The 24,813-nt window shown below is 58.9% G+C and overlaps 1 protein-coding gene across 1 annotated transcript in view; it reads right to left on the bottom strand.

Moving 5' to 3' along the window:
• The window catches only part of SPTBN5 (spectrin beta, non-erythrocytic 5), a 51,047-nt gene that overhangs the window by 2,867 nt on the left and 23,367 nt on the right, over nt 1-24,813 (bottom strand). Inside the window, exons 23-65 of the mRNA XM_068992685.1 lie at nt 24,525-24,689; nt 23,851-24,065; nt 23,286-23,469; nt 22,862-23,062; nt 22,510-22,626; nt 21,342-21,499; nt 20,834-20,969; nt 20,476-20,621; nt 19,600-19,714; nt 19,394-19,504; nt 19,008-19,193; nt 17,624-17,821; nt 17,294-17,443; nt 16,978-17,082; nt 16,403-16,570; nt 15,732-15,881; nt 15,396-15,587; nt 15,113-15,208; nt 13,614-13,729; nt 13,415-13,529; nt 12,550-12,663; nt 12,236-12,357; nt 11,832-11,994; nt 11,411-11,599; nt 11,067-11,144; nt 10,628-10,800; nt 7,421-7,511; nt 7,138-7,284; nt 6,382-6,519; nt 6,047-6,309; nt 5,696-5,882; nt 5,262-5,474; nt 4,618-4,814; nt 4,314-4,518; nt 3,883-4,077; nt 2,822-2,977; nt 2,390-2,607; nt 2,061-2,250; nt 1,664-1,840; nt 1,412-1,516; nt 926-1,084; nt 695-766; nt 147-238 (exon numbers count right to left, since the gene is read on the bottom strand). Coding sequence (XP_068848786.1) covers nt 147-238; nt 695-766; nt 926-1,084; nt 1,412-1,516; nt 1,664-1,840; nt 2,061-2,250; nt 2,390-2,607; nt 2,822-2,977; nt 3,883-4,077; nt 4,314-4,518; nt 4,618-4,814; nt 5,262-5,474; nt 5,696-5,882; nt 6,047-6,309; nt 6,382-6,519; nt 7,138-7,284; nt 7,421-7,511; nt 10,628-10,800; nt 11,067-11,144; nt 11,411-11,599; nt 11,832-11,994; nt 12,236-12,357; nt 12,550-12,663; nt 13,415-13,529; nt 13,614-13,729; nt 15,113-15,208; nt 15,396-15,587; nt 15,732-15,881; nt 16,403-16,570; nt 16,978-17,082; nt 17,294-17,443; nt 17,624-17,821; nt 19,008-19,193; nt 19,394-19,504; nt 19,600-19,714; nt 20,476-20,621; nt 20,834-20,969; nt 21,342-21,499; nt 22,510-22,626; nt 22,862-23,062; nt 23,286-23,469; nt 23,851-24,065; nt 24,525-24,689 — 6,668 coding nt within the window. The remainder of the gene's footprint in view (nt 1-146; nt 239-694; nt 767-925; nt 1,085-1,411; nt 1,517-1,663; nt 1,841-2,060; nt 2,251-2,389; nt 2,608-2,821; nt 2,978-3,882; nt 4,078-4,313; nt 4,519-4,617; nt 4,815-5,261; nt 5,475-5,695; nt 5,883-6,046; nt 6,310-6,381; nt 6,520-7,137; nt 7,285-7,420; nt 7,512-10,627; nt 10,801-11,066; nt 11,145-11,410; nt 11,600-11,831; nt 11,995-12,235; nt 12,358-12,549; nt 12,664-13,414; nt 13,530-13,613; nt 13,730-15,112; nt 15,209-15,395; nt 15,588-15,731; nt 15,882-16,402; nt 16,571-16,977; nt 17,083-17,293; nt 17,444-17,623; nt 17,822-19,007; nt 19,194-19,393; nt 19,505-19,599; nt 19,715-20,475; nt 20,622-20,833; nt 20,970-21,341; nt 21,500-22,509; nt 22,627-22,861; nt 23,063-23,285; nt 23,470-23,850; nt 24,066-24,524; nt 24,690-24,813) is intronic.

Raw genomic sequence — 24,813 nt, 5'->3', positions numbered from 1 at the left:
CTGCCACCCAGACAGTGACGCGTCAAAATCTGCCTCCCGTGTGTGTGCGGCGGGGCGGGGCCCGGGTGGGGACCCCTCCCTCCAGCCCCCCCAGCTGCTCCCGGAGGCCGTGCCTGTCCCAGTCTCTCCCCTGACAGGGCCCTCACCTTAAGGAAAACGTGTGGTTTCCATCACGGTGATCTCCCGGCTTCTCACGCTGCGCTCCTGCGAGGTCGATGGAGGCTGTAGAAACCGTGCTCTGAGGAGAGATTGTGTGTGGCGGGGTGTCACTGTCTATGCTTTTCCCTAGGGGCCCTTCTTTGTTCTCTGCCGACCCACCCACGCTCCTGGAGCCGGCTCAGCTGCCCCCAGGGTCCCAGGGCAGCCATGCGGCAGGCTCAGGCTGGGCTGTGGAGGGAGTGGTGAGGCCACACCAGCCTCACCAGAACCTGAGTGTGCGTCCAGAGGCTCCCAGGGAGGGAACTGGACTGGACCATGGTGCCCACGGGGAAGGGGGAGCCGGGGGTCGTCCAGGGAAACCAGAGGGAGGAGGAAGGGCCCGCCCCCTGCTGGGTGAGGACAGAAACTGCGCAGTGGTCCCAAGGAGCCAGACTGTCCTAAGTTGGGGGATGGGGGGCGCCAGCCCTCTGGCCCGCTGAGCCCTTGCATGGCTCTTGCAGGGCAGCTGCTGCAGAAGCAATCTCCGGGTACTCACCTGGCTTCTCCCAGGCAGGAGATGCTGCTTAAGCTCCAAAATTCCCTCCGTAGTGGGGGCACCCTTTGCATCCTGAAAATGCAAGAAGGGGCCTGGGAAACATCAAGACCAGCACAGATGACGGGTCCCCCTCTGGAATGTGGATGAGGCACCTAACCGTCTCCGACCTCCTCATCCCTGGAGACAGACCCCCTGGTGTTGCAGTGCTGGCTCAGGCTGTGGACTCCTTACCCCCAGAGTCCCTGCTGTGCACTCCGGGGAGACGGTGGTGAAGCGTATGCAAGACCCAATGGGGACAGATGGCTGCGGGTCCCCTGTCTCAGTCAGCTGTGCTCTGGGCCACCAGCTTCTCAAGGGTTTCAGCCCCTTCACCTCCTGCTTCTGTTCCACCTTGGGGAGGGGAGCAGCCAGATGAGTCAGACCAGGCTCTGGGGGCTCCATGCCCCAGCCTCTCTTCCCCACATCCCTCCCACCCAGAGAGAGCGCCTGTCTCCTCACTTCATCTCTTCAAGCTCAGAAGACTTCTCTTTTGTCCCAGTCCACACTGTGCCCCAGCCCACCCAGATGTGGGGTGACAGGACCTTGCAGCTGGCAAGGGAAAGAACAGGGCTTTCCCCAAGGGTCAAATGCTGGCTCAGTGCCCGGGGGGATCCCAACCCTCAGGCTGAGACAGGACACCCTGTCTCCCGGTGCCCCCTCACCCCAGCCTCTGCTCACCTCTGCCTCCTGCTGCAGTCGGGCAAACTTCTCTTCCTGGGAGGCCAGCAGCTTCTCTAAGTCCTTGTGTCTGCAGAGCAGCAACTCCACATCAGACACGGAGTGCTGCGGAGAAGCAAGCCAGGGTGAGGCCCCGCCCGTGGGGGTGCAGAGAGCTGGTCCCTCAAAACTGGCCCTGGGGGCCAGGAAGAGGAACAGCAGGCTGTAGCTGCCAGACAGTGCGGCCAGCTAAGGGGCAGGGCCTTGGCTCACCCCGCAGTTGGGGTCCAGCAGGAGGCCCTCCCAGCAGGCCAGCCAGGCCTCGGCCTGGTTCAGCTCTTGCCGCAGCTTCTGTAGACGCCAGCTCTCCTCACAGTGTTCCTGGCGCAGGGCCCAGGCCTCTCTGAGTGCCTGCAGCTGCCTGTCCAGATCCTGCAGACACCCAGTTACCTGGTGGGAGAGGGTGTTGTGGGTGAGATGCCCACAGGCTGGGGCCAGGCTGGAGTGCCCAGCAGAAGTGTTGAGGGAAGACCGTGAGGTCCAGACCCTCCCGGTCTCTGTCCCGCTCTCTCTGCCCGCTGCCTGGTCTCCTCCTGCTCAGGGATTCCGAGGCCTGGGGTAATGGGCCTGTGTGCCCAGCTCAGCCCCAGACCCGTTGCTGTGCTCGCACCTCCAGGGACATGCAGTGGCCACTGTCCACCAGCCGCTGCCCTTCCTGCTGTACGTTCTGGGCTTGAAGGCAGTACTCCTTGATTTCTCTCCCCAGCTCCTCATGCAGTGCCAGGAGCCCCTCGGCCCGAGCTATATCCCCAGCCAGCTCCTCCGAGGACACCAGGGCCTGCTTCTCAGTGGCCCAGGCTCTGCGGAGTGAGGACGGGAAGCTGCTGTCAGGGCCAAGGGTGCAGTCTGGGGTTGGGGGCAGGGCATGAGCTGCACCAGGGGATGGGGTGACCCCCACCCTGCAGGGCAGAGTTGAGCCAACGACCGGATGCCACCTACAGCAATTCCCGACAGTGTCCGAGGAAGGCGTGGCCCTCAGCAGCCTTCTCCAGCTGCCGATCTTGCTCATGGACCTTTGCATTCAGGGTGGCCCAGGCCTCCTGCACCCCGGCCAGCTGCTTGGCCAGGCCCTCCTGAGCTGCAGGGTGGAGCTGGCCCAGCCGGCAGGCCTCCGTCTGCACCCATGCCACCTCCTTCTCCATTGCTGCCAGTTCCCTCTGCCGCCAGAACACAGAATCAGCCTCATCCCCCCACAGCCCGATGACCACTCCTCTTCAGGAAGCACCCATTGTCTCTGAGGAGTCAGGCTCTGCTTCCAGATGGACAGCTCCCCCACCTGGGGAAGTAGGCCCTCCCTTCCCTTCCCAACTCTGGGGTCCCCCTACACAGGGAAAGAGGTCAGGAGGGCAGGCCCTGGGGGTGGACCCTCACCTCCAGACATCTGTGCTGTTGCTGCAGAGTCTGCACTGATGACAGGCTGAGGTTGAAGGCATTTCTAGCTACCAGGGTAGCCTTCTTTTGCATCCGGCCCTGGAGCTCAGCTGCTACCTGCTCCAAGCCTCGGACCTCACGGGTGGCAGCTAGGTTCTGGGAGAAGAGGGAGGGCCTGCTCTCGCCAGGGTCCTCTCTCCCTGGAGACGTGGGCTCCTGGGCCACTTTTTAAACAAGGAGGTCCATGGGGCTTGGTGATGCATTCATGACCACTGGGTACAGAAAATGTCCCAATATGGCCCCTGATCAATGAGCGCATAATGTTACTGATGATGGGGTAGGGCCCTGGGGGTGCTCTGTGGGAACAGGGTCTTCAGTGCCCAGTTCATGAGCCAGGTTGGGGGATAGGGGACTAGGAATTAGGTGGGAATGAGTTCATGGTGGGGAGGAGGGTGGTTTGGGGGATCTGGCTGAGATGAAGAGGGTTGCCTTAGGAGTCTGCCCAGCCAGGACCCTGAGTGACAGCATCGCTAGGATGCGGGCTCCGTCAGGGCCTCGGGGACCGGGGCTGCCTCCCTAGAAACCGCCAGCTGTGCCTGAGAGCGAAGGCTGTGGAGGAGCGCTGAGATTTCCTTGGCACCCAAATCCGCTCAGAACGTTTAGATAAGGAGAGGGTAGTGGTGGTGAAATCTTGCCCAGTTAGTCTGTGTCTTAATAAACCTGAAGTCTGCGCTTGGAGGGAGCCTAGAGGGGGTCAAGAGCTGGCCAGACAGGCTTCCTATTTCTCCCTGGAGGTGTGAACTATACCAGGAAGAACCAAATCAGTGGAGAAACTCAGAGAGGGCTGACAGTGGGAGACTGAGACTTGATCTGCTTGGCACTAGCAGTTAGAGGCGTGCACACATGTGCGTGCACACACACAGAGTTAGAGGCAGCCACCTCCCTCCACACACAGATAGACATGCACACACACAGCTGGGGTGGCTGCCTGGCCCTGGCCCAGGAAGAAGGCACAGCTGTCCCTGCCCCTTGTCTGCCCCGACTGGGCCCAGGGCACCCACCTGTGTGCGGGCTTTCACTGCCTGATCCAGCCTCTCCCAAGAGGCCTCAATGCAACTCCTCTGTGCTTGAATCTGGGGAGAGCACCTGGGTGCTGCCCGTTCCAGAGAGCCTGCCCGCTCCCTCAGAGCCTGCACCCTGGCCTGCCCCAGGCTCTGGACATCCTTCCTGAAAGCATCGAACTTCTCTTCCAGCAGCTGCAGGGTACAGGACCAGGGAGGTCAGTCTGGAGGTGGTGTCCAGCAGCCCTCAAAGCTGACAAAGGGCTTGGCACTATCCGCCGCTTCTGATATCCCTCAGCCCTGCCCTTAGAACCGCCGGGGGTCCTTCCAGAGCCCAGAGACCCCTCACTTCCCATGTGCCTCCCAACCCCACTCTGCCCTTGAGAGCCACTCAATCTCCTCTCCTCCAGGTTCGCTCAGGAGTGACTTACCTTGACAGCCTCTAGATCCTGCCCGTAGTCCTGGGACTCAGCAACGGCCACCTTGCTGGCCAGCCAGGCATCCAGGAGCAGGGCTTCCCGCTCCAGCTGGTGGAGCTGCAACTGCTCCTTCAGGCCTTGCCCCCTGCCCTCCGCTCTCTGCAGCAGCCCTGAGTGGGCGTCCCTTACCGCGAGCATCTGGGCAAGCACCTTGGAGCTGCAGCAGGAAGGACAACCCCCCTGGAGCTCTCAGGCCTCACACCTCCTTAGTGGGGCCCCTCCCTGCTCCTCCCTCCTGGGCCTGGCTCCAGCGCACCTTTCTGGGTTCTGCCCGCTCTCAAGGAGGGCTGCTGTCTGCTGCAGCCTCTCAATGCGCGTGGTGAATCCCTCCAGGTCCCTCCTGGTGGCCTCCAGCTGCCGCAGGAAGGTCTGAGTGGCCTCGACACTCTGACCCATATCCTCGATGTTGAGGCCACAGCCCCGTTCTTGCAGCCAGGATTCTGCCTCCAAGAGCTGGGGTGACAAAGAGCACAGTTTTCCCTAGGCGGTGCCCTCCAGGACTCACATTTTGAGTTCATGGCCTCAAGAGTTAGCGCAGTGAGTGGTTCCCAGCCTGGCTGATCAGAATCATCAGAGAGCTTCAACAACTCGCTCTGCCTCTCACCCCATAAGATTCTGATTTGGTCTGGAATGGACCCGAGTGTCAGCACTGCTTAAAAGTTCCAGGTGATACAGATGTAGAGCCTTGACAGAATCGCTGGTTTAGACAAAATAGCGAAACCAAACCAAAGCCAGTGGGCTCATTTTCTGGGAAACATGCTGAAGGGAGACCTCGGGGTCAGGAGACTGGTTAGTGGAAATGCACAGAGAGCCTGGAGCCCCACCTGGGGGTGACGTTCCAGGCCTGCCTACACTCTGGGTGTCCTCATGCCACCTTCTGTGCCCCGCAGCACCCCTTACCTCCGTCAGGAAGTACTGGGCCTCCTGAGCCTGCTGTAGCCGCTGACGCCTCTGTGCAGCCTCTGTCCGCAGGCGGCCCGTGGCGTCCTCCAGCTGCTGCACTCGGGCAGCCACATCGCGGGCAGCAAAGTGCCCAGCCTGTACCAGCTTGCGCCCTGTGCCCACTACTGCCTGAGTTAGAGCCTCGTGGCTGCTCATCTCACTCTCCAGGCTCTGTGGAGTCAGAGGAAGATGGCATGGGACATGCTCCTAGGTGCTCCTTGGGGGACCTGGGAGTTATGTCTGAAGCCCAGTGGGACCCCACAGATTCCCCCAGACAGAACCCTGCCTCCTGACCAACTAAGAATCCTAGGACCCCCAGAACCTCCTGGAGGCAGAAGCTCCCAGAACCAGAGGTGACTGGACAGCCCTGCCTGTTCCCGCTAGGCCCACACCTGGTGCTTCTCCTGCAGGCGCCGTAGGGCGCTCAGGCTCTGGTCACAGTCCTGGGCGGCCACCAGGAGCAGCTTCTCCTGCACCCAGGCCATCTCCTCGTCGGCATCCCTGAAGAACTGCAGCAGCAGGCTCCGGGCCTCCAGGGCTGTCCTGCGCTCCTGCAGGGGCACCCGCAGGCTCTCGAACCTGCAGGGGTGGAGGGTGGGCCCGCGGCAGGCGGGACCCCGGTTGTCAGGATCCGGGGCCAGACTGTGACCTGCACATCAGTCACCTGCTCTGTGTCGCTCGCCATGGGCTGGGCAGGCCCTGAGGAGCTGAGCTGGGGGACAGGGAGGAGGGGTGGGGGTTACCTCTGAAGCAGCCGCTGGGCCTGCTCTTCCACATCTCGGGCCAGGCAGTGACCTTCCTGGACATAGGCCTGGGCCTGGGCTTGGCCCAGCAGGGCCTGTGCCTGCCCGACCTGCCTGTCCACTGCTGCCTCCAGCTCCCCCTGAGCCCCCAGGAGCTCGTCCAGCCCAGGCTGGTCCTGGCCCCAAATGGGGACTCTCAGCTTGAGCTCCACAGGCTCCAGCCAGCTCTCCAGTTCCTCCATGCTCCGTCGCAGACGCAGGGCCTGCAGCAGAATGAGAGTGTGAGAAGGAGAGGCCGAGAGCTGTACCCTGCCCGCTCCACCACACAGCCTCACCTCCTGGGCCTCCTGTAGCTTGGCTGCCCTCCTCTGGCACTGGGCCTGCAGCTCCTCCCAGAGCTTTCTCAGCTCCTGCAGCCGTTCCCGGATGGTCTCTGAGGCCGAGTGGCCATCCTGCAGCAGTCTCTGCCCCTCCTACAGTCACAACATAGCATATGCCTCGTGGACTCAGGACTGCTGGTCTCAGGGCACTGGGGTTGCCTTCAGCCACCAGTCCCATTGCTTCAGAGTCTGCGTGCTAGCTGTGTGATCTCGGGCAAATTCCTTAGCCTCTCTGAGCTCATTTCCCTTCTCCATATAATGGTGATAATAATGGGTATTTAGTTTGAATGGGATCAAAGATTTCAGGTACTTGGCAGGGCTCTTTATATCAGAGGGAGGCAGTCTGGGGTCAGGCATGCCCTCTGTAGGTGGAAGAGGGAAAATTTAAAAGGCGCTACGCTTTGACTCCTACACCCACAGGACTGCTGGCTGTGCCCTGACTCTCCGTCCTCTGACACCTTTCCAAGAGTTTTAAAAACTATCATGCCAAATCACCGTCCTTAAAATTCTTGAAAAGGCAATCTTTTTGGAGAGGGGGGCGCCCCAGGGAAGCCACTGTGTCTCACTACCCGTTGGTGCCTTGCATGGCATCTGTATACAATGCACTCGAAGGTCGGCCACCCCAGCTGTGACTCAGGGCCAGCTGCCAGGGCTCTGTGGGACCAGCTCCTTCTCTGGCCTGTAGCTGGTCCCCGGTGCCCAGGGCCTCACCATCTGCAGCCTCTGTTGGTGGTGTGCACGGGTGTCCAGCTCCGCCTGGAGATTCTGTTGTTGCCGCAACTGGGCCTGTAGGTCCACTGGGTCCCACCAGCCCTCTTCCAGGGCCACCAGGTTCTTCTCCCTCAGCCAGGCGGCCATCTGGGCACACAGGGAGGATGAGGCTCTGCTGCCTAGGGCTCTCCTTCTCTCTAATCCCTGGGCTGCCCTGAAGAAGGGTGGCTTTCCTCCGGGCAAGCCCTTCCCCCCACCACAGCTGCTCCCCACCATGGCCCACCTCACAGGAGTCCTGCAGGAAAGACTGCAGCTGCCTGAGCTCCTCCAGCTGGCGGCATCGGGTCCTGGCTCGCTCCAGGAGTGCCTCTTTCCTGCAGAACAAGCGTCTCAGGGGCCTCGGGTCTGCGTGCTGGGACCCGGAGCTGCTACGCATGTGTGTGTGTGCACGTATGCACACACAAATGCACAAGTATACCCTTCCAGTTCAGGACAGCCCTTTCCTCCATTTTTTAAAAACTGATTTTTTAAAATTGGAGGATAATAGCTTTACAATGTTGTGTTAGTTTCTGCTGTATGTGAATGTTGTATGTATGCATACATATAACATATGTATGTATGTATACATGTGTATGCAATATCCCCTCCCTCTTGAGCCTCCTTCCCATTCTCCAACCCCAGCCCGCTAGGTCATCACAGAGAACTGAGCTGAGCTCCCTGTGATTTACAGAAGCTTCCCACTAGCTATCTACTTTACACATGGTAGTGTATATACGTGTCAACGCTACTCTCTCAATTTGCCCGAGCCTTCTCTTCCCTCCCCATGTCCACGCTACTGCTGCTAAGTCACTTCAGTCGTGTCCGACTCTGTGCGACCCCATAGACAGCAGCCCATCAGGCTCCCCGGTCCCTGGGATTCTCCAGGCAAGAACACTGGAGTGGGTTGCCATTTCCTTCTCCAATGCGGGAAAGTGAAAAGTGAAAGTGAAGTCACTCAGTCGTTTCCGACTCTTTGCAACCACATGGTCTGCAGCCCACCAGGCTCCTCTGTCCATGGGATTTTCCAGGCAAGAGTACTGGAGTGGGGTGCCATTGCCATCTCTACTAGGCCGTTCTATATGTCTGTGTTTTTATTCCTGCCCTGAAAATAGGTTCATAAGTATGCATTAATACACGATATTTTTCTTTTTCTGACTTACTTCACTCTGACTCTAGGTTCATCCAGTTTTATTACTTTTTATGGCCGAATAATATTCAAAAGCATAGACATTACTTTGCCGACTAAGGTCTATCTAGTCAAGGCTATGGTTTTTCCTGTGGTCATGTATGGATGTGAGAGTTGGACTGTGAAGAAGGCTGAGCGCTGAAGAATTGAAGCTTTTGAACTGTGGTGTTGGAGAAGACTCTTGAGAGTCCCTTGGACTGCAAGGAGATCCAACCAGTCCATTCTGAAGGAGATCAGCCCTGGGATTTCTTTGGAAGGAATGATGCCAAAGCTGAAACTCCAGTACTTTGGCCACCTCATGCGAAGAGTTGACTCATTGGAAAAGACTCTGATGCCGGGAGGGATTGGGGGCAGGAGGAGGAGGGGACGACAGAGGATGAGATGGCTGGATGGCATCACTGACGCGATGGACGTGAGTCTGAGTGAACTCCGGGAGTTGGTGATGGACAGGGAGGCCTGGCGTGCTGCGATTCATGGGGTCGCAAAGAGTCGGACATGATTGAGCGACTGAGCTGAACTGAGTATTCCACTGTATATATATGTACCACTTCTCAATCCATTCCTGTTATGGACATTCAGGTTGCTTCCATACTAGGACAGCTTTTCTTGTGTATCAATTTACACTGACTCTGGGGTTTCCTTTAAAATTTAGAGACACGCTCTACTTCCCCTTATTAATGCCATGAGCTGAATCGTGTCCTCCAGACTCCTATCTTGAAGTCCTAATCCCCAGTACCTCAGAATATGACTGTTTTTGAAGAAAGGGTTTTAAAGAAGTAATTAAATTATACAAGGTCATTTGCGTGGGCCCCAATAAGACTGGTGTCTTTATAAGAAGAGATTAGGACACAGACGTTTACAGAGCACGTGATGAAAAGGAGAGGTCTCAGGAGAAACCAGTGCTGCCAATATCTTAATCTTGGATTTCTGGCCTCTGGAAATATAACCAAATTTGTGTTGTTTAGGCCGCTAGTCTGTGGTTTTTTGTTATGGCAGCCTCGCAAACTAATTCAGTATCTAAACCACTTTTTGATCATATACTGCTATTAGTAAGAATTTTTTGGTATGTATTTGTATGGGTGCATATATATGTGTGTGTGCGCGCACACATTTATATATGTGTATACCCCTGGACCAATATAGTAAGTCCATTACCATATGAACAAAAATAGCAGTTAGGAATGAGATCTATTAAAGAGATAGGAAAAGAAGTTCTAATACCCCCAGTCACCCCACCAAGGTCCATACAGGCCTCCTACCAGCAGAGTCCCCATGCTGCGGGGAGTGTGAACCCTTGTCTCTTCCTGCTGGGGTTGCCAAAAGGTGTAAGGGGGATAGGAGACATATAGAGAGTCTTGGTGGAATGAAAACAGCCCCCTAGAGGATGCCAGAGACTTAAAGGGAGGGGTTTGGGTGGCACTGCCCTGGGAGGTGCAGGTGGGCCTGCTGGGAACCATCCAAGAGGACTAGGGGGAGGGAGTGTTGACAGAGACCAGCAAACCAATATTTTCCATCTGTCAGTCAAAGACCTTGGGTACCCAGGTGAGGTCCATGTGCAGGGGAGAGGAGGGGAGAGGTCACCAGCACAGGAACCACAACACTGTGGGCCCTAGTGGGCTCTTGGGGAAGGATGGAGACCTCTGCTGATCTGGGATCCCGCCTTTTCCATATCTGCCTTGGTCTAAAGTTTGAGGGGCTGGACAGGCTGCTGAACCATATAGGCTCTTATGAGGAAAACAAGCAGAGATTGGAGCCTCATAGCCCTGTGGGCTTCAGTTAAGTGAGCATAAGAAATCTGCCAACCTGCCTGCATGCCAGGCACTGTGCCCGGACATCAAGGGTCCCTTCCCCATCCTGACCACAACCCTGAGAGGCAGGTATTGTTTTCCCCTCACTGCAGACAGGAGACTAGTAAGAAAGGGGCTCCAAGATCCACCGTGAGTGGGCTGCACAGAAACAGCGGTGTCTGGCTCACTGCTGTGCTCCATATGGCCTCTTCATGAGGCTGTCTCTCTCTTAGTTTCTCAAGCATGTGCTTCTTTGTAAAAGTCACCTTTATCTCAGCAGACTGACCATGTGCTGTTTGATTCCATAACAGGCTGACAGACTGCAGGGTTGGGACAATGGGGCCCTGGCATCTGAATTCAACCCTTGGTAAAGGCTGGAGGAGCCCTTGGTAAAGGCAAAGGGGAGAAGGGCAGGGGAAGAGCCTGATGCCTGTGCTAGCCCACCAACCACAGCCCCTTCAGCCAGGGCCAGAGGTACCTCAGAAGCATGGCCTGGCACCGACTCAGCGGGCCCTGGGCCTCGGGGTGTCCGCCCTGGAGCAGGCTGCGGGTGGCGGCTTCCAGCGCACTCATCTTCTCCGCCTGAGCCTCCAGGTCCTGCTCACGCACCCTGTGCTTCCACAGCAGGGTCTCCACATTGGCCAAGGAGTCCTGGGAGGCAATACTGTCTGCAGGGCTGCCCTCCCAGTCCCTAGCTACCTGCTTTCCTATCAAACACATCCCCCCAATCCCTGCAGGCTGTATCTGACTTTAGATTCTCAACCAGGAAAGGTATGATGGATAGGGGACAAGTGTTAGAATTTCCAGGGCTTGAGGGCGGGGAGCTGCCCTTGGACTGGAAATCTCAGGCAGCATTGGCTGGTTTGATCCCTAACGCTGCTCTGGCAAACCCTCCCTCACTCCTGCTGGGCACCTACCCCCAGACCCTCACTGGCTGGGCAGGCTTCCAGGCTGCAGAGCCAACTTTCCATCTGCTCCACAGAGCTCAGAATCCGCTGTCGAGAAAGGAAAAGGCAGGAGAACGTGAGTAGAGGGTCCAGTCATGGTGGGTAGCGTGACTCTGTTGGTGGCCCAGTGGGAAGCCAGGACTGGGGCCTGGCTCAACAGAAGGGGTCACAGCAGGCAAGGTTTACAGTGGGTGAGATGGGTGGTGGGTGGTGGGAAAGGCCCCTGGCACAGCAGCCTCTCTGGCTTTGGCTTTGACCAGGGCAGTGGGTTTAGCACAGGTACCAGCAGTGGGGGTGGGATGGAAGCTGCCTACCTGTAGTTCCAGGGCCTGCTGCAGGTGGAGCTGGTGCTCATGCCAGGCCCCTTCCAAGATGTTCAGCTCCTGATTAAAATCAGCCAGGGCCTGGCGGATGTTGGGGGTGGATGGGTGCCCTACAGCAAGCAGTCGCTGCCCGGTGCTTCGGGCCAGGCTGATGCTGTCCATACGGGAGTCCAGCTCAGCCTGTAAGAGGACTGGGCTCAGATCCCAGAGGCTGAGGCTCCCTGAGTGGGAGGGAAGAGGGCCAAGGGGAAGGGGGAGAGGTAGGGAAGACAACTGAGGGGGCAGGATGGGCGAGGGGAAAGGCAGAGGCAGCCGACACAGAAAGAACCCGAGACAAAACTGTGGTCACAAGGGGGAGGAGGCCAGAGAGGAGATGAGATCCGGGAAAGGCCCCAGGGTGTGGGCCGCTCACTTTGAGTTCCTGGTGTTCCTCCAACATGCGTTGGACCTCCGCGAGGCTGCCGGGGCTTCTCTGGGAGTCCAGCTGAGCTCGCAGCCTCTGGGCCCAGACCAGCAGTTCTTGCAGCACTGCCTGCAGCTCCTGAGCTTGCTGCAACGCATCCAGCGACTCCTTCCTGCCCACAGGACCCATCAGCTAGTCCCAGAGCCTCCCAGCCCTTTCGCCCCTGTGCCCACCAGTGCCTTCTGTTCCTGAATCTGTCCAGCCAAAGAAAGGCCCAAGGGTTGGGAATTAATAGGCTGGCGATATCGATTGTTATTAAGGACAGAGAAAGACTCTTAGGGGAAGGCTGGGGATTGAGACGCTGCAGGGGCTGGCTCAGTGAGGGGTGAGGGAAAGAGATTCGGGGTTTGTACCACTTCTGGATCCTGCTCTGGAGTTGCCGCCAGCTGTCCATCATCTCCTGCTGCTGGTGGCTGAGGCCGTGGGCCATCTCAGGGCTTCTCTGGCAGACCTGGCCTGCTTCATGCTCTAGAGGCTGTGAGGGAAGCCAGGGTCAGGGGCGGGGGCCAGGAGGCAGGGGGCGCTCAGGGGAGCCCAGCCTGCAACTGAGAGGACCTGGCTGTCTCTTGAGGTCCTGACAGCTTACCCCCCACCACCCATCCATGGGTGCCCAAGGTCCTTTGGATGCTGTACCCTGGGCCCACCCCCCCACTCCCCAGCTGCACACCTCCACCTGGGCCTGGAGGAGGCCTATTTCCTCCTCCAGCTCCTTGTGTTTCTGCTTCAGCCTCTGCACACTGTCCAGATCTTTCCCACAGTCCAGGGCCTGGACCAGGGCGGCCTGGGGAGGAAGGGGGCGTTACTATTGCCCTTTGCTCCAGCTCCTCCCTCGTGGCAGAGGGGTCGCTGGCCGCAGGGTTTCTGTGTGGAAAGCAAGCGGCCAACCCGATTCCCTTCTCAGTGCCTTGCATGGGCTGCAACAGGCCGCTGGCCCTGACCAGGTGTCCCTCCTGCTGTGAAGGAGGAAGGTTCCCAGGAGACACTTGGGTCTGGAGGTTCCCCAGCGGCAAGAACCTCTATGGTGTGGAGCCTCCACATGCATTCTCACTTGACCCTCATTCCTTCTCAGGGAATCGAGACAGACCAGCCTGGCTGTGTAGGAACCAGACGGGCAGTAAGAACAGAGCTCTCTGCATGCCCAGAGCAGGGCACCACCTTCTTGACAGGGTGCTTCTCAGGCTGTGTACAATTTTCCCAGCTCTGCCAGCGTCTTGGCCAGGCGCCCATGCGTCAGCGGACACATAGCCCAGCAAACCTCCTGCGGGTTCTGGCTTTGCCCACGGACTTCAGAGGACACATGGGGAGGAGGGGTTGCTCCGGCCTCTGGACTCATGGGAGAAAGGAGGCAAGTGGGGCCAGCCTCCGAGAAGCAGATCGGGGCTTCTAGGTCCAGAGTTGACTCTAAGAGCCCCTGGCAGACCCACTGATGGCCCCCTGGTGGGACCTGCCTCCAAGGACCCAGCTGAAGGGGAGAGGCGGGCCAGGGGTGGGAGGCACTGTCCCCTGGCTTCGTCAGCTCCTCCACTGCTTACCTTCTTCCTGACCTGCTCAGTGATGTCATCAAGCTTTTGGGACAACGTGTGTATCTCCAGGGCCACTTCGAGCTGCTGCTGGTATCTGAGCAGGTTGCCATGGAAACTGTTCCACCTGAGAGAGAGGGTGTAAGGCTGAGTCTGGGTTGGACCCTCAGCCCCCTCTCCCAGCCCCACTGCTTCTGGCTCCGGGACCAGCCTGTTGTTGAGCTGCTGTTGCCGCTGCCAGATGGTCTTGAGTTGCTCCGCGTCCTGAGTCTTGAGCTGCGGTGAGAAGTCACTGACGCTCCTGATGCGGGCATCATCCACTGTGCCCTGTGGGGGTACAGAGTGTGGGCATTGCTGGTGCCAGCTCTGAGCCCCTTCTTTGTGCTGCAGTCTCTACTTGGAGGGTCTGCTTGGGCCCAAGAGAGCGTGAGGAACAGCATGTTTGGTGGTAGCTGCTTCCTCTGCGTGGCCATCCCATCCCATGCCTGGTGCACTGAGCGAGATATTCTTGGGGCAGGGAGCCCAGGGGAAGCTCACCGGGAGGACAGGCGTGCATTGGTGAGCAGAAGCTTTTAAAGTGAAAATGCATCTTCTCAGGATAAGAAAAGCCAAGTTAGGGCCTGAATGAAACAGTGAACACCAGTCTCCTTAGGTTAGGGTGTCCCTGTCCCTGGGAATCACCAGGCTGAGAATGCCACTGTGTGGAGCTCATGGCCACAAGGGGAGAGGATCCTCGACGGTGGGAGGGCTGCAGGTGTCCTGCCCCAGGAACAGCACCTTGCGTTGGTCTACATTTCCAAAGAGCTTCCCAAGAGGTGTCTCATGTGAGGTGAGAAGGAAAGGGGCGTTCTCTCACACAAGCCAAAGCAGAGCTCAGAGACCGACATGGTGAATTTATGGCGGAGCCAGGACTCAAGCCCAGCTCAAGTCTATCGAGCACTCTTTCTACTACAGCATCTGCAACAGCAGCGGCTGTGAAATCCTACTGGTAAAGGCTCTCAGATTGAGGCACTACAGCCTTTTACAAAGTCCTATACTCCGTTCAGGGGGTGAGGTTAGCAAGTCTGGGCTCTTAATATGTGATTGTGAATACACTTGGCTAATTTCTACACCACCTAAGAGAAACTGATTTTGGTGGTGTGTATGAGGGGGTGGGGGAGGAAATCTTGAGTTGGTTGATGAGGAGGGTTCTGAGCCACTGCAGTTTATTGATTAGCCACTACATCCAGCCATACATGCATTCATTTAAAATTTTGGGGGGGAAATAATCATAGGTGCACAGGAAATTGCACCAGTGTATACTGAAGGCCCATGTACCCTTCCCCCAGCTTCCCCTGACGGTAACAGCTTATGTAACTTAAGTGCAATGTGAAAACCAGGGCATTGACTGGTATAACTATTAACCACACTACAGATTTTATTCAGAGTTCAGCAGTTTTTACTTGCACACATCTGTGTATGTGTGGAAAAGTATCGCTCTAGGCAGTTTTATCATATGTATAGATTCCTGTAACCACCACCATTCATATATGCTCCCTTACCTATGAAGGAAGCAGTATCCCCACTTTAAAGATGAAGAAACTAAGATTTGGCAAGGTGAGGGAGCCTGTCTAAGCAAGCGCAGGTCGTAAGCACTGAGCTGACACGAGGGCCCGCCTCTGGCTCCAGAGCCCACACTGGGTCGCTATTTCCTGACGCAGGGCACCTTACCCCGGCCCAGACTCCTCGGAGCTTGCGGAGCTGCCTGTGGAGCTGCTGGCAGTGCTCAAGGTCCTGGCCCAGGTCACTGACATTCACCATCACCTCCTGTGGGGGCCACAGGTTGGGAAGGCTGTACTCTGAGCGCCCAGCCCTGGGGGCACCTAGCCGCCAGGCACCCAGCTGCTAGGGGCAGTGCTGAGGCAGGCGGTGACTTGGCGAACTTCCTGCCGGGGCTCCCTCCTCCATCTGCCAGCCCCACTGCCAGCTCTGTCCCTACCCAGCAGGGTCTCACCATCTCCTGGATCCAGGCCTCTGCAGCATCCACTCTCTGCAGGAACTCCAGGATGTTCCGCTTGTCCTCCAGGTCCTCGCCCCGGAGAGCCACTGCCTGCCTCAGCTTCTCCCAGCGCTCCTGCAGCTCCCGCAGCCTCTGGGAGACCTCTCCCACCAGAGGGTGGCTCTGTGCTAGGAGAGCCTCGCCCTCCTGGGGAGAGAGGGGAGATGCTGATTGTCACTCTTCCTCCCACTTTTTCTCCATCACAGGCTTCCCCTGCCTCAGACCTTTCCTCTTGGCCATCTTGGAGTCCTCACTGTGGGGCAGGGTGGGGGCTGAGGGCCTGGCTGTTACCTTGACAACAGAGGTTATGATCTCCTCACGGGCCTGGACCTCAGCCTCAAAGGCCTGGTGTTTCTGCAGGTGTCTCAACTTAGCTTTCAGGTCCCCAGAAGGGACTGGCTCCTTCAGCTGCTGGAGTTGCTCCTGGATCCAGTCCTCGGCCTGGTGGGGGGTGGGGACATGAGTCTCACAATGCTGATGGTCCACAAAGATGTCCCACACGCTTGCCCTCAGCTGTGCCCAGGCAGTGGACTGCTGGCCCGAGGGGAGGGCTGGGCAGTGCTTGGTAAATAAGATCCAGCAGTCTGGGCCCAGGAAGACAGCCCCAGCTCAGCTGGTCCCCCAGCCACAGGAAGGGGCTGGGCAGGGACCTTGGGTGGGAACTCAGTTTGGAGGTGAGGCTCGCTGGCCCCAGGACCCTGGACAGCTCTGCTCCCTCCCAGTGCCTCTCTTTGCCCTGGGTCTGCAAGAGCTTAGGAAGCAGTGGGGTCTCCACACACAGGGTCTTCGAATCAAACATCTAGGCTCCAGCATGGCCTCTCAGAAAGCCATTTAACTCTCCAAACTTCAGTGTCCCCATCACAGGGCTGTGGCGAGGCCTGAACAAGCTGCGAAGGTGGACATCATCTGGAACTGCGGGATGTGGCCCACGCGGATGGCACTGGGCTGGGATGGGCTCTGACCTGGGTGGCAGCCCTGATGAAGGCAGCCACCAGCAGGGAGGTGTGCAAGGCGTGTTGCCGACTCTCCACCAGTTCCTTCACCCGAGCCCGGCGCTCCAGCACTGTGCAAAGCAGGTCCTGTGCCCTGGGGCCTCCGAGCCTCTTCACTTGCTCACACAGAGCTGCCTCCTATGGGCAGAGTCAGGGGTCAGGGAGCAAAGCCTGCTGTTCCTCCACTCAGAGGGTGGCCCACAGGGAAGACCCGCTTTCGCACTGCATGGCCTAGGGCTGGCTGGTCTTCCCAGCAAGCCAGAACCAGCCCTGGCTTTCACCAGACCACCCCCCTTGGCTCCCCTAGGACCATGTGATATGGAGCCATGCGGCCCCTGTGCGCGTGCAGTGCCTTCCAGGCCCTCCTCCTGAACCACACATCCCATTCTGCTCAGTCAGCCCTGACGAGGGCTCCTAGCCCCCCAGGCCACCCCTGTACATCAGCGCTACTGTGGGTACACACCAAGCCCCCCACATCCTCCACCTAGAACTCTCCAAATTCCCAGACTGCCCCCATCCCACCTCTGACTCCCTGAATCCATTACCTTCTCCTCCTGTGCAGCCAGCACCTTTTGGAAAGTCTCATGCTTGCGGATCAACTGCTCCACCTCTTCCACCGAGCTCCCCAAGGCACTGGTTTTCAGGAGGACCTGTTTCAGTCCATGGAGAAGTCAGAGAGGCTACCAGGGATGGCCCAGACAGTCAGCCCCCACCCCCATTTGCAGCCATCTGGGCTGAGGCAGGGCACAGCCTCTGAGCTCCCCATCAGGGAAAGAGCCAGGGTCCCAGGAAGCAGGAGAGTGAGCTGGGGAGAGGAGAGAAGAGGGAGCACTAGGGAGGCTCTGGGGCGAGGGCACCTGCCTCCCGGGCCTTCAGGATTTCGTCCAGGCGGCCACACTTCCTGAGGAAGAGCTGCTCCCGGCCCATGACCTGCAGCCTCTCTTGCTTCTGCTCCCAGGCCTGGAACACCCGCTCCCGCTGGTCCCGCAGGGCTTGCAGCCCATCCCGGACCTGAGGATGGGCACACGGGGAGCCTGCACTCCAGAGAGCTGCCTGCATGGGACAGACGTGGGTCCCCAGGGGAAGCCTCTGAGGAGTGACTGGTGTGGCACAGTGGGGCAAGGGCATAGGGATCAGGTGCAGGCTCGGTTCAGGGAGGCTGGGGGGTGGCACCGGGAAAGGGGGGCCTACCTCCTTGATACATGTCCCTGCAGCCAGAAGCGCCTGCTGGCCCAGCTGGGCGGCCTGCTGGTACAGCTCCTCCCGGGCCTCCAGCACGGCCCGAAGCTGTTGGTGGGCGCTGAGCTTCAGTGGGCCACTCCCGGGCTCCTGGGAGCTTGCCTCCACTTGCAGCTCCTGCCACACGCTGGCCACCCAGGAGGTGTAGTCCTGTACCTGGATCCCAAAGAGATGGAGGGAGAGCTGGGCTGGGTGGCAGAGAACTGGGCTCTGAGCCACAAACACAGCCCGCCTGGAGTGCACGCACTGGAGTGGCCTGAGCTGTCCCGGGTCAGACCTCAGATGAGGCTCGTGAGGCCTGTGGTCACCTGGTTCCTCCGCTGTCATCCAACCCAATCCTCCCAGGTCACTAAACTTGCACAAGGGCCAAGCCAGCCTCCTCCTGCCCTGCCTGGCACTTCTCTCCACCCTGGGTTTTTGCTGCCCTGCTTGCTTAGAAGTTCTTTTCCTCCCTTCCATCCCTTCCAAGTTTCCATGTTCACCAAGGGCTAAGGCCTTCTTTTCCTTGTGGAGCCACCTCTGCCCCCTGACATCTCACTGCCTACCTTGTTCTCTGAATCTCCGGTTTTGTATTTATAAACGGTCTTCTGTTGATTTACACGCAAACACATGTTAGAGCTGGAGGGGCTTTAGATCCTAGTCCTGACAGCTCAGTACACAAACGAAGCAGGGTAAATGGCACAACAAGTGTGCAGGAAGGAGATTGTAACCTCCAGGCGCTCACACACAGGGGTAACAAGCTGGGGTCAGGGCCTTGCTCGAGAACACGCTGCTAGAAAGTGGCAGAGGTGGGCCTCTAAACTCAAGCCTTTTTGCTGTGTTACAGTTTGCGTCTCCCAGTCTACCAGGTACCGGGACAGCCCATGGCCAGGGCCCTCTGTCCCAATCTGACTCCCAAGGCTCATCTCCCAGCTAGACAAGCTCCCTGATGGCAGTGATTCCGTCTTACACAGGCTCTGTATCACCCCCTCTCCCCACCAACAGCTCCTAGCAGACAGCTCAACACAGATGTTACAAGAGATGCTGGCTGATCCAGAGGTCGTTGTCTAGGACATTTGGGTCTCTAGTTACGGGCTTTCCTGGGCTGTTTTCCCTCCTGAGCCCTGGCTGGTACCCCTATGTCCTGACTGCACTGTCACACATGAGCTGGTGTCAACCCAAAACTAAGGAGTCACTGTTGCACCCCCGTACTCAGCCCTCTGGCAGACACCAGCATGTGCTCGTCCTTCTTGTGTTCACATCTGTTTTGCCTCCAGAGTTGGAGGTCCTCATTAATGCATGCACACTCACAGCATCACACACATACACACACACACAGCCCTGGGGAAGGAAGAACCCTCACCGCCACGTGGAAGCGGGCCAGGAGCCATGCCCGCTCAAGCTGGGCCCGGCGCTGCTCTGCTCGCAGCTTCAGGGTCTCCCAGGCCTGCTCCAGGGCCTGCTGCCTCTGCTGTACTGCATGGGCCTGCGGCCCGGGCCCCAGCCTCTGCACCATGCCTCCCATCTCCAGCAGCTCCTGCAGCTGGGGGCAGGGTGCGGATAAGAGGGAAGGGTCATGTCCTCCTAGAGGTGAAGGGCCTGCCCTGTCCCACAGCTCGCCCTGGGGTCCTGCCCTTGGAGCACAGTGGACCCGACTGGCAGCTCCGAGAGTGGGGAAAGCTGTAGAGTAGACGGGCAGGCCTGAGGGGCCCTGAGGGGAGAGGCAGCCAGACCTGGGCTCACCTGCTGGTCAGTGCCCATGAGCTCACGTTCCAGCCCCTCCTGTCTCCTCAGCTGGGCCTCCAGCCCATGCAGGTCCTGGGCCACGTCACAGGGGAGGCTGGTGGTTTTCTCCTGAGGAAAGGGGATCAGGAGTGGAGGGTGCGGCACTGAGTCAGGATCCATTCTAGAAGGAAACCTCCCCCCACCACTCCCCCACCGGCTCACACCTGGACCTGGGTGAGGGCTCCCAACATGTCTCGGTGAACCTTGAGGGTGGCCTCAGCGTCTCGGAGCAGGCGGCCTCGGGCCTGGGTCAGCTCCCACAGCTCTGCCCAGGCAGCCCTACTCAAGGGAGACGGGTGGCAGATCAGCCATTGATTTAACGCTTCATTTCGCCCCCTCGCCAGGCTGGTTAGCCGTCCTCCTCTCTGCACTTTATCCAGGACTGGCCCACATCGCCCTTCTAAACGCCCCCTCCTGTCTGGCCATGGCCGGGAGCCTCTCTTTCTACCTTTGCTGTGAATTCAGTCCTTTGCTGTTGTCACACTTAACACTTCACTGATTTCTGAGCTCCTTGATACTCCTTACATCTTGGGCCTTCAAGTCTCAATAAGTCAATCAGATTGGAATTTCTCTTTTGCCCTCCTGATGTACTCAGCAAACTCTCCCTGAGCTCCTAGGGCTGGGTCGGGCTAGGGGTTATGACCCAGGACAACCCTGCCTCAAATCTCACAGGTTAGGGGAGGATTCAAACCAGCCGGTGGGGAGCCAGGCAGTCTTCCCACAGCCCTTCCAAGTCCTGAGAGTCAGAGGTTTGGAAAAGTGCCCCTGCGGATCTGGGCAGGGCTCTCTGACCTGCACACCCCTCCTTGCTTCCCTTCGCAGCCCACAGTCACCCATGGCACAGCCACCCGTGGCAGGCTTGGCATCCCTGAAGGCAGCGCCTCCCCATCAGGGCAGAAAGAGCCGGTGTGGCCCTGGGCACATGCGCCCTCTCTGAGTCCCCCGGGCCCTGTCTGCCCAGCACCCTTCCCCGGGCCCATGCCCTGGGTCTGCCCAGCACCCTTCCCCGAGCCCATGCCCTGGGTCTGCCCGGCACTCACTGCAGATCCCGCTGCATCTGATGGGCCCTGGGGGCTGCTCTGTGCCCTCGTTCCAGCAGCTTCTCTGCCAGCTGCTGGCAGCTTGCCACCCGCTGGCCACCCATGTCTACTGTGTGCTGAAACCTGACAAACTTGGTGCAGAGATGCTGAGGAGAGAGGGGAAGAGGTGACAGATGGCCCCAGCTGGCGAGACAGCAAGCAGCCCGGGGAGCGAGGCCCCCTACTGACATCTGGGCGATGGGGGGCTGGATGGCCGCAGCGCCTGCCCCTACTACTCAGAAGGCCTGTCCTCAGCCAGGACTCATAAACCCCTTCTACACACAGCCCAGCCGGCCCCTGCCCCCCAGCCTCTTCTCACCAGGACGTCCTCATAGTCCTCCCCAAGGCTCTCTCCTCCTCCAGCCACTTGCTTCTGGCTGGCCAGCCAGCTCTGCAGGTCCTCAGCCTCCCTCATGAACTCGTGCAGCTTCAGGGTCCCCTCCAGCTCCCGGTCCCTGTGGGGATAGCCCATGGTTCCCCCGAAGTTAGCTGCCCACACCCGTGAGGACAGCTGACCCAGCCAAAGTGGGTGGCCTGAAGGAGGAGGTTATTCATGTTTCCTGCCTAAGCTTGAGGCTGGGGATTTGGGGAGAAGTAAAGAAGGCTAGGGTAGGGCAGGTGAAGGTGTAGGTAGGGGGAAGAAATGGGGAGCTGGGGGCCCAAGTTCCTGCCCAGTGGGCCCACTGAGGAATTTATGAAAAGAAGGGAGCAATACGCAGCAAGGAGCCACCTGTCAGCTCTGTGGGCCTGGGGTCATGGGCTCCTTCCAACCAGAGTTAAGGTATGGAAACAATTAACCGTGGCCAGGTGGCCTAAGTGCCCCTCACCGTGTGGCTGCCAGCTCCTGCAGGGCCTGCAGCCGCTCCCGGAGCCTCTTCTGTACCACACCCAGCTGTGCAGGAGCCTCGGGGCCAGTGAGGGTTTTGGCTCTCCAGTCAAGCTCCTCCATGGAGCTCCAATAATGAGCCAGTTCCTGTTGCAGGGCCTGCCAGCACACAAGGCTCAGGCTGGATGATTTAATCATCCATCCATCTACCTGCCCTCCTGATCATTCAACCCACTGATCACACACCCATCCTGTTCCTCCTTCCACTCACCCACCCACCCACACACTCACCTATCCACTCACCCTGACCCATCCGCTCACTCACACACTGATCACTCATCTACCCAATAGTGATGGGAGTTCTTATTGCTTCAAGAAAGTGAAAATGCAGTCTGTGGCTATTTAGCAGGGCAGAGTGAATGCTGGGTCCTCTGGGCCAAGAAGAGAGGCCACGGGAGGCAGGTACTGGGCCCCAGTCTCCCAGTATGAAAACGGACGGAATCAGGTGAGCAGCCCAGGATGCCTGGGACATGGAAGCTCCATGAGGCTTTGGCTATGGGCACTCCCCTTAGGAATGGCCCCCCGAAAGCCCTAAGTCACAGGACCCTCAAACACCGACCACTAGGGATAGGTAGACAAAACGCCCAGACAGGTGGACACTTCAGTGGTAACAGAAAGCAGGGCTGTGCCAGGATTCAGGGCTCACATGTGGTTCTGAGAGTCAGATTCCAGGAAGGATGAGGGTGTTCCAGGCCTCTCTTACTTTAATAGGGGATGCTGATGGTTTCAGGGATGGTTAACTCAAAGGATGATATTCAAAGTGTGGGAAGGAGAAGCCTGTGGAAGATGTGGGGATGGCTGGAACAGGTGACCCCCAAGTGCCAGGGGGAGGAAAAGAAGCTAGAAGAGAAGGCAGAGAAATCCTGAGGCCACAGGAGTGTGGACCACTGTGGAGATGCAAGAAGGGGGAGGGCTCTTCAAAGGGGTGGTGTCTGAAGAGGAGGGCAACTGGAGGTGAGCAGGGGCCTCTGCAGGGTTGGGGCCGGGGGGCTGGACAGTCTTCAGGAAGAAAGAGCAGGGCTCTGCCTTTGGGCGTGTGACAGACCCCTTCCTCATGGCCTGTCACCACCCCAGTCCAGACCACAGCAGGGAAGCTCAGCATACACTACCTGGTGCTTCTTAATGAGCCTGATGGTGGCTGTCTCGTCCCCACCATAGTCCTGGCTGCTCACCAGTGGCCACTTCTCCTCCACCCAGTCCTCCAGCTCTGATGCATCCAGGAAACACTGGCAAGAATGGAGTCAACTCACCTTGACCTTCTCAGATAGACCCTCCATCGCCCCTTGGGGACATCACACAGGCAGAAAGAAGGCTTCTGTTCCCATGGAGACTAGGCAGCTCTGGGCCCTGAGTTCTCACCACTGACCCAGCTTCGTGAGAGCTCCAGGTCCCACAGACCTCATCCGAAGAGGCTGCCCAACTCTGGCTACTTCCCCTGCCCCTGTGGCCTCTGCATCATACCTTCTGGAGGGCAGCAGCCTGCTGCAGGTGCCGGGCCTGTGCCTCACACGCCTGCTCCAGATCCGCCCAGCGGCCTTCCAGCTCCTGGCACCGCTCCACGATGTGCTGGGCCTGGGGGTGCCCGGAGGCTGCGAGGTGTCGCCCAGAACCCAGCACCCGTTGTACCTGGCCCTGGTGGGCTCTCACCTCCACCCAGAGTTCCTGCCACAGAACAGCATGAAGGGCTGCCGCCTCTGGGCACTCCTTAGCCACAGGGGGCCCAGAACAGAGCCATGGCTGCGGCTCCAGGGCCCAGGATGACTTGCAGGCAGAGAGGGGCTGGGGGCAGAGACTTGGGAATCAGGACTCCCCGAGTCATGGAGGAGGGCATCTAGGCTCTGGGAAAGGCACGTCAGGGATCCTGGGAGGAAACGGGGACCATTACCTCATGCTTGTGGAGAAGGCGGGGGGCACCGTCTAGGTACTTAGCAGAGCTGGTGCTGGGCGTGGGCATGTGCTCTGCCACCCACACGAGCTCCGCGCTGCTCAGGTGGTGGAAGTGGTACAGCTCAACCGAGGCCTGCAGCTGCCGTCGCCGGCTGGCCAGATGTTGCTGCAGGGCCTTGAACCTGGGTGGACAGAGGAGCCAGAAAGGCCGGGAATAGGCGAGGTCCAGTGCCCGGTGCTTTCCTCATCCCAGTCGGGGCCCACAGGAAGAGGCAGGGGTCGGGGAACATCATCTGAAGATGGGGAGGCAGCTGGAAAGGCCCAGGCCCAAGCTCCCACCCAGAGGACCTCCCTGGCTTTAGACTGCGGGGTGCTTAGGAAGCCTGGCTGGGGTCTCTGACTCTCCTACCTCAGAAGTGACTCCACTCATAAGGGAAGGAGGCAAGGACGACCTCAGGGCCTTGAGGTGCCACTCTGCTGGGCCCACCGGGTGAAACCGCCCTCAGGTTCATATGATGGCAGTTACACACCATGGGGTGGAAGTGGGACAAGCAGCCGAGTACCTCTGGAGGTATTTTTGGGTCTCCTCCATGATGGCCTGGGAACTGACCGCCTGACGGGCCTCGGGGACAAGGGCAGCCATCTTGCTGGCCAGTGCCTGGCTCTCGGCCTCCAGCTGGCAGTGCTGTTTCTGGAGCCTCCGGCTGGAGCCCAGGTCCTGTCCCATTTCTGCCCTCTGCACGGTCCCCTCTAGCTGCTCCATCTTCTCCTTGGCTTCCTGGGGAGGGATACAGGGTGCTGCATTAGGCTGCCCATGTGCAGACTGGCAACTGGCCCTTCTTGGACGCTAAGGCTGCAGGGCTAGCAGCACGCCAGATTCACCAAGGACCATTTGGGGATCTCTGTCCCTGCCACTGTCCACCTCCAACCCACGGTGCCCAATCCTCCCAGAACCTCATGGGTGTCCCCGTCCTCTCTCACTTCTGCCTCTCACGGAGATTCAAGTCGTGCTGAGCACGCACGGGCACGCAGGGGGCAGTCTTGGATCAGCCAACGGTGGGTAGCCAGGGTCAACGGGCCACAGGCTAGAGGCCTCCAAAGGCTGCAGGACTTTTCAGGGCCACTCCAGAGTCAGCAGAGTGCCCCAACTCCTCCTCTCCCCACTTCCTCTCCTGTCTATTCAGCCCCTCCTGTCTATTTGGGCTCCCTCCTGGATCCTCTCCTCTCTTGGGCCCACCTGTAGCAGCCGCAGGAGCTGGTCTTGCTGCCGAGCCTGCTGGAGCTGCTTCCCATGCTCTGCCACCTTGCGTCTCAACTCTTCCCACTTGGTACTTAGGCCCTGAAGCCTGGCCTGCACATCCTCCTGGGCATGGGGCCTGCTGCTCAGCAGCTCTCTCCCGACCTGCAGGGGACACAAAGGCCTGGGGCGTCTGGCTGAGCTGCTGGTACTGGGAGTGGCTGTGGTGGGCTGGGTCCAGGGGCAGCAGTGGGAGTGACTGGTTGCAAGCTGCATTCCACAGGCCGCA

The sequence above is a fragment of the Capricornis sumatraensis genome, chromosome 2 (assembly GCF_032405125.1).
Source record: "Capricornis sumatraensis isolate serow.1 chromosome 2, serow.2, whole genome shotgun sequence".
NCBI lineage: Eukaryota > Metazoa > Chordata > Mammalia > Artiodactyla > Bovidae > Capricornis > Capricornis sumatraensis.
Note: the sequence above shows the minus strand (reverse complement) of the source record. Positions and strands in the feature narration are given on the sequence as shown.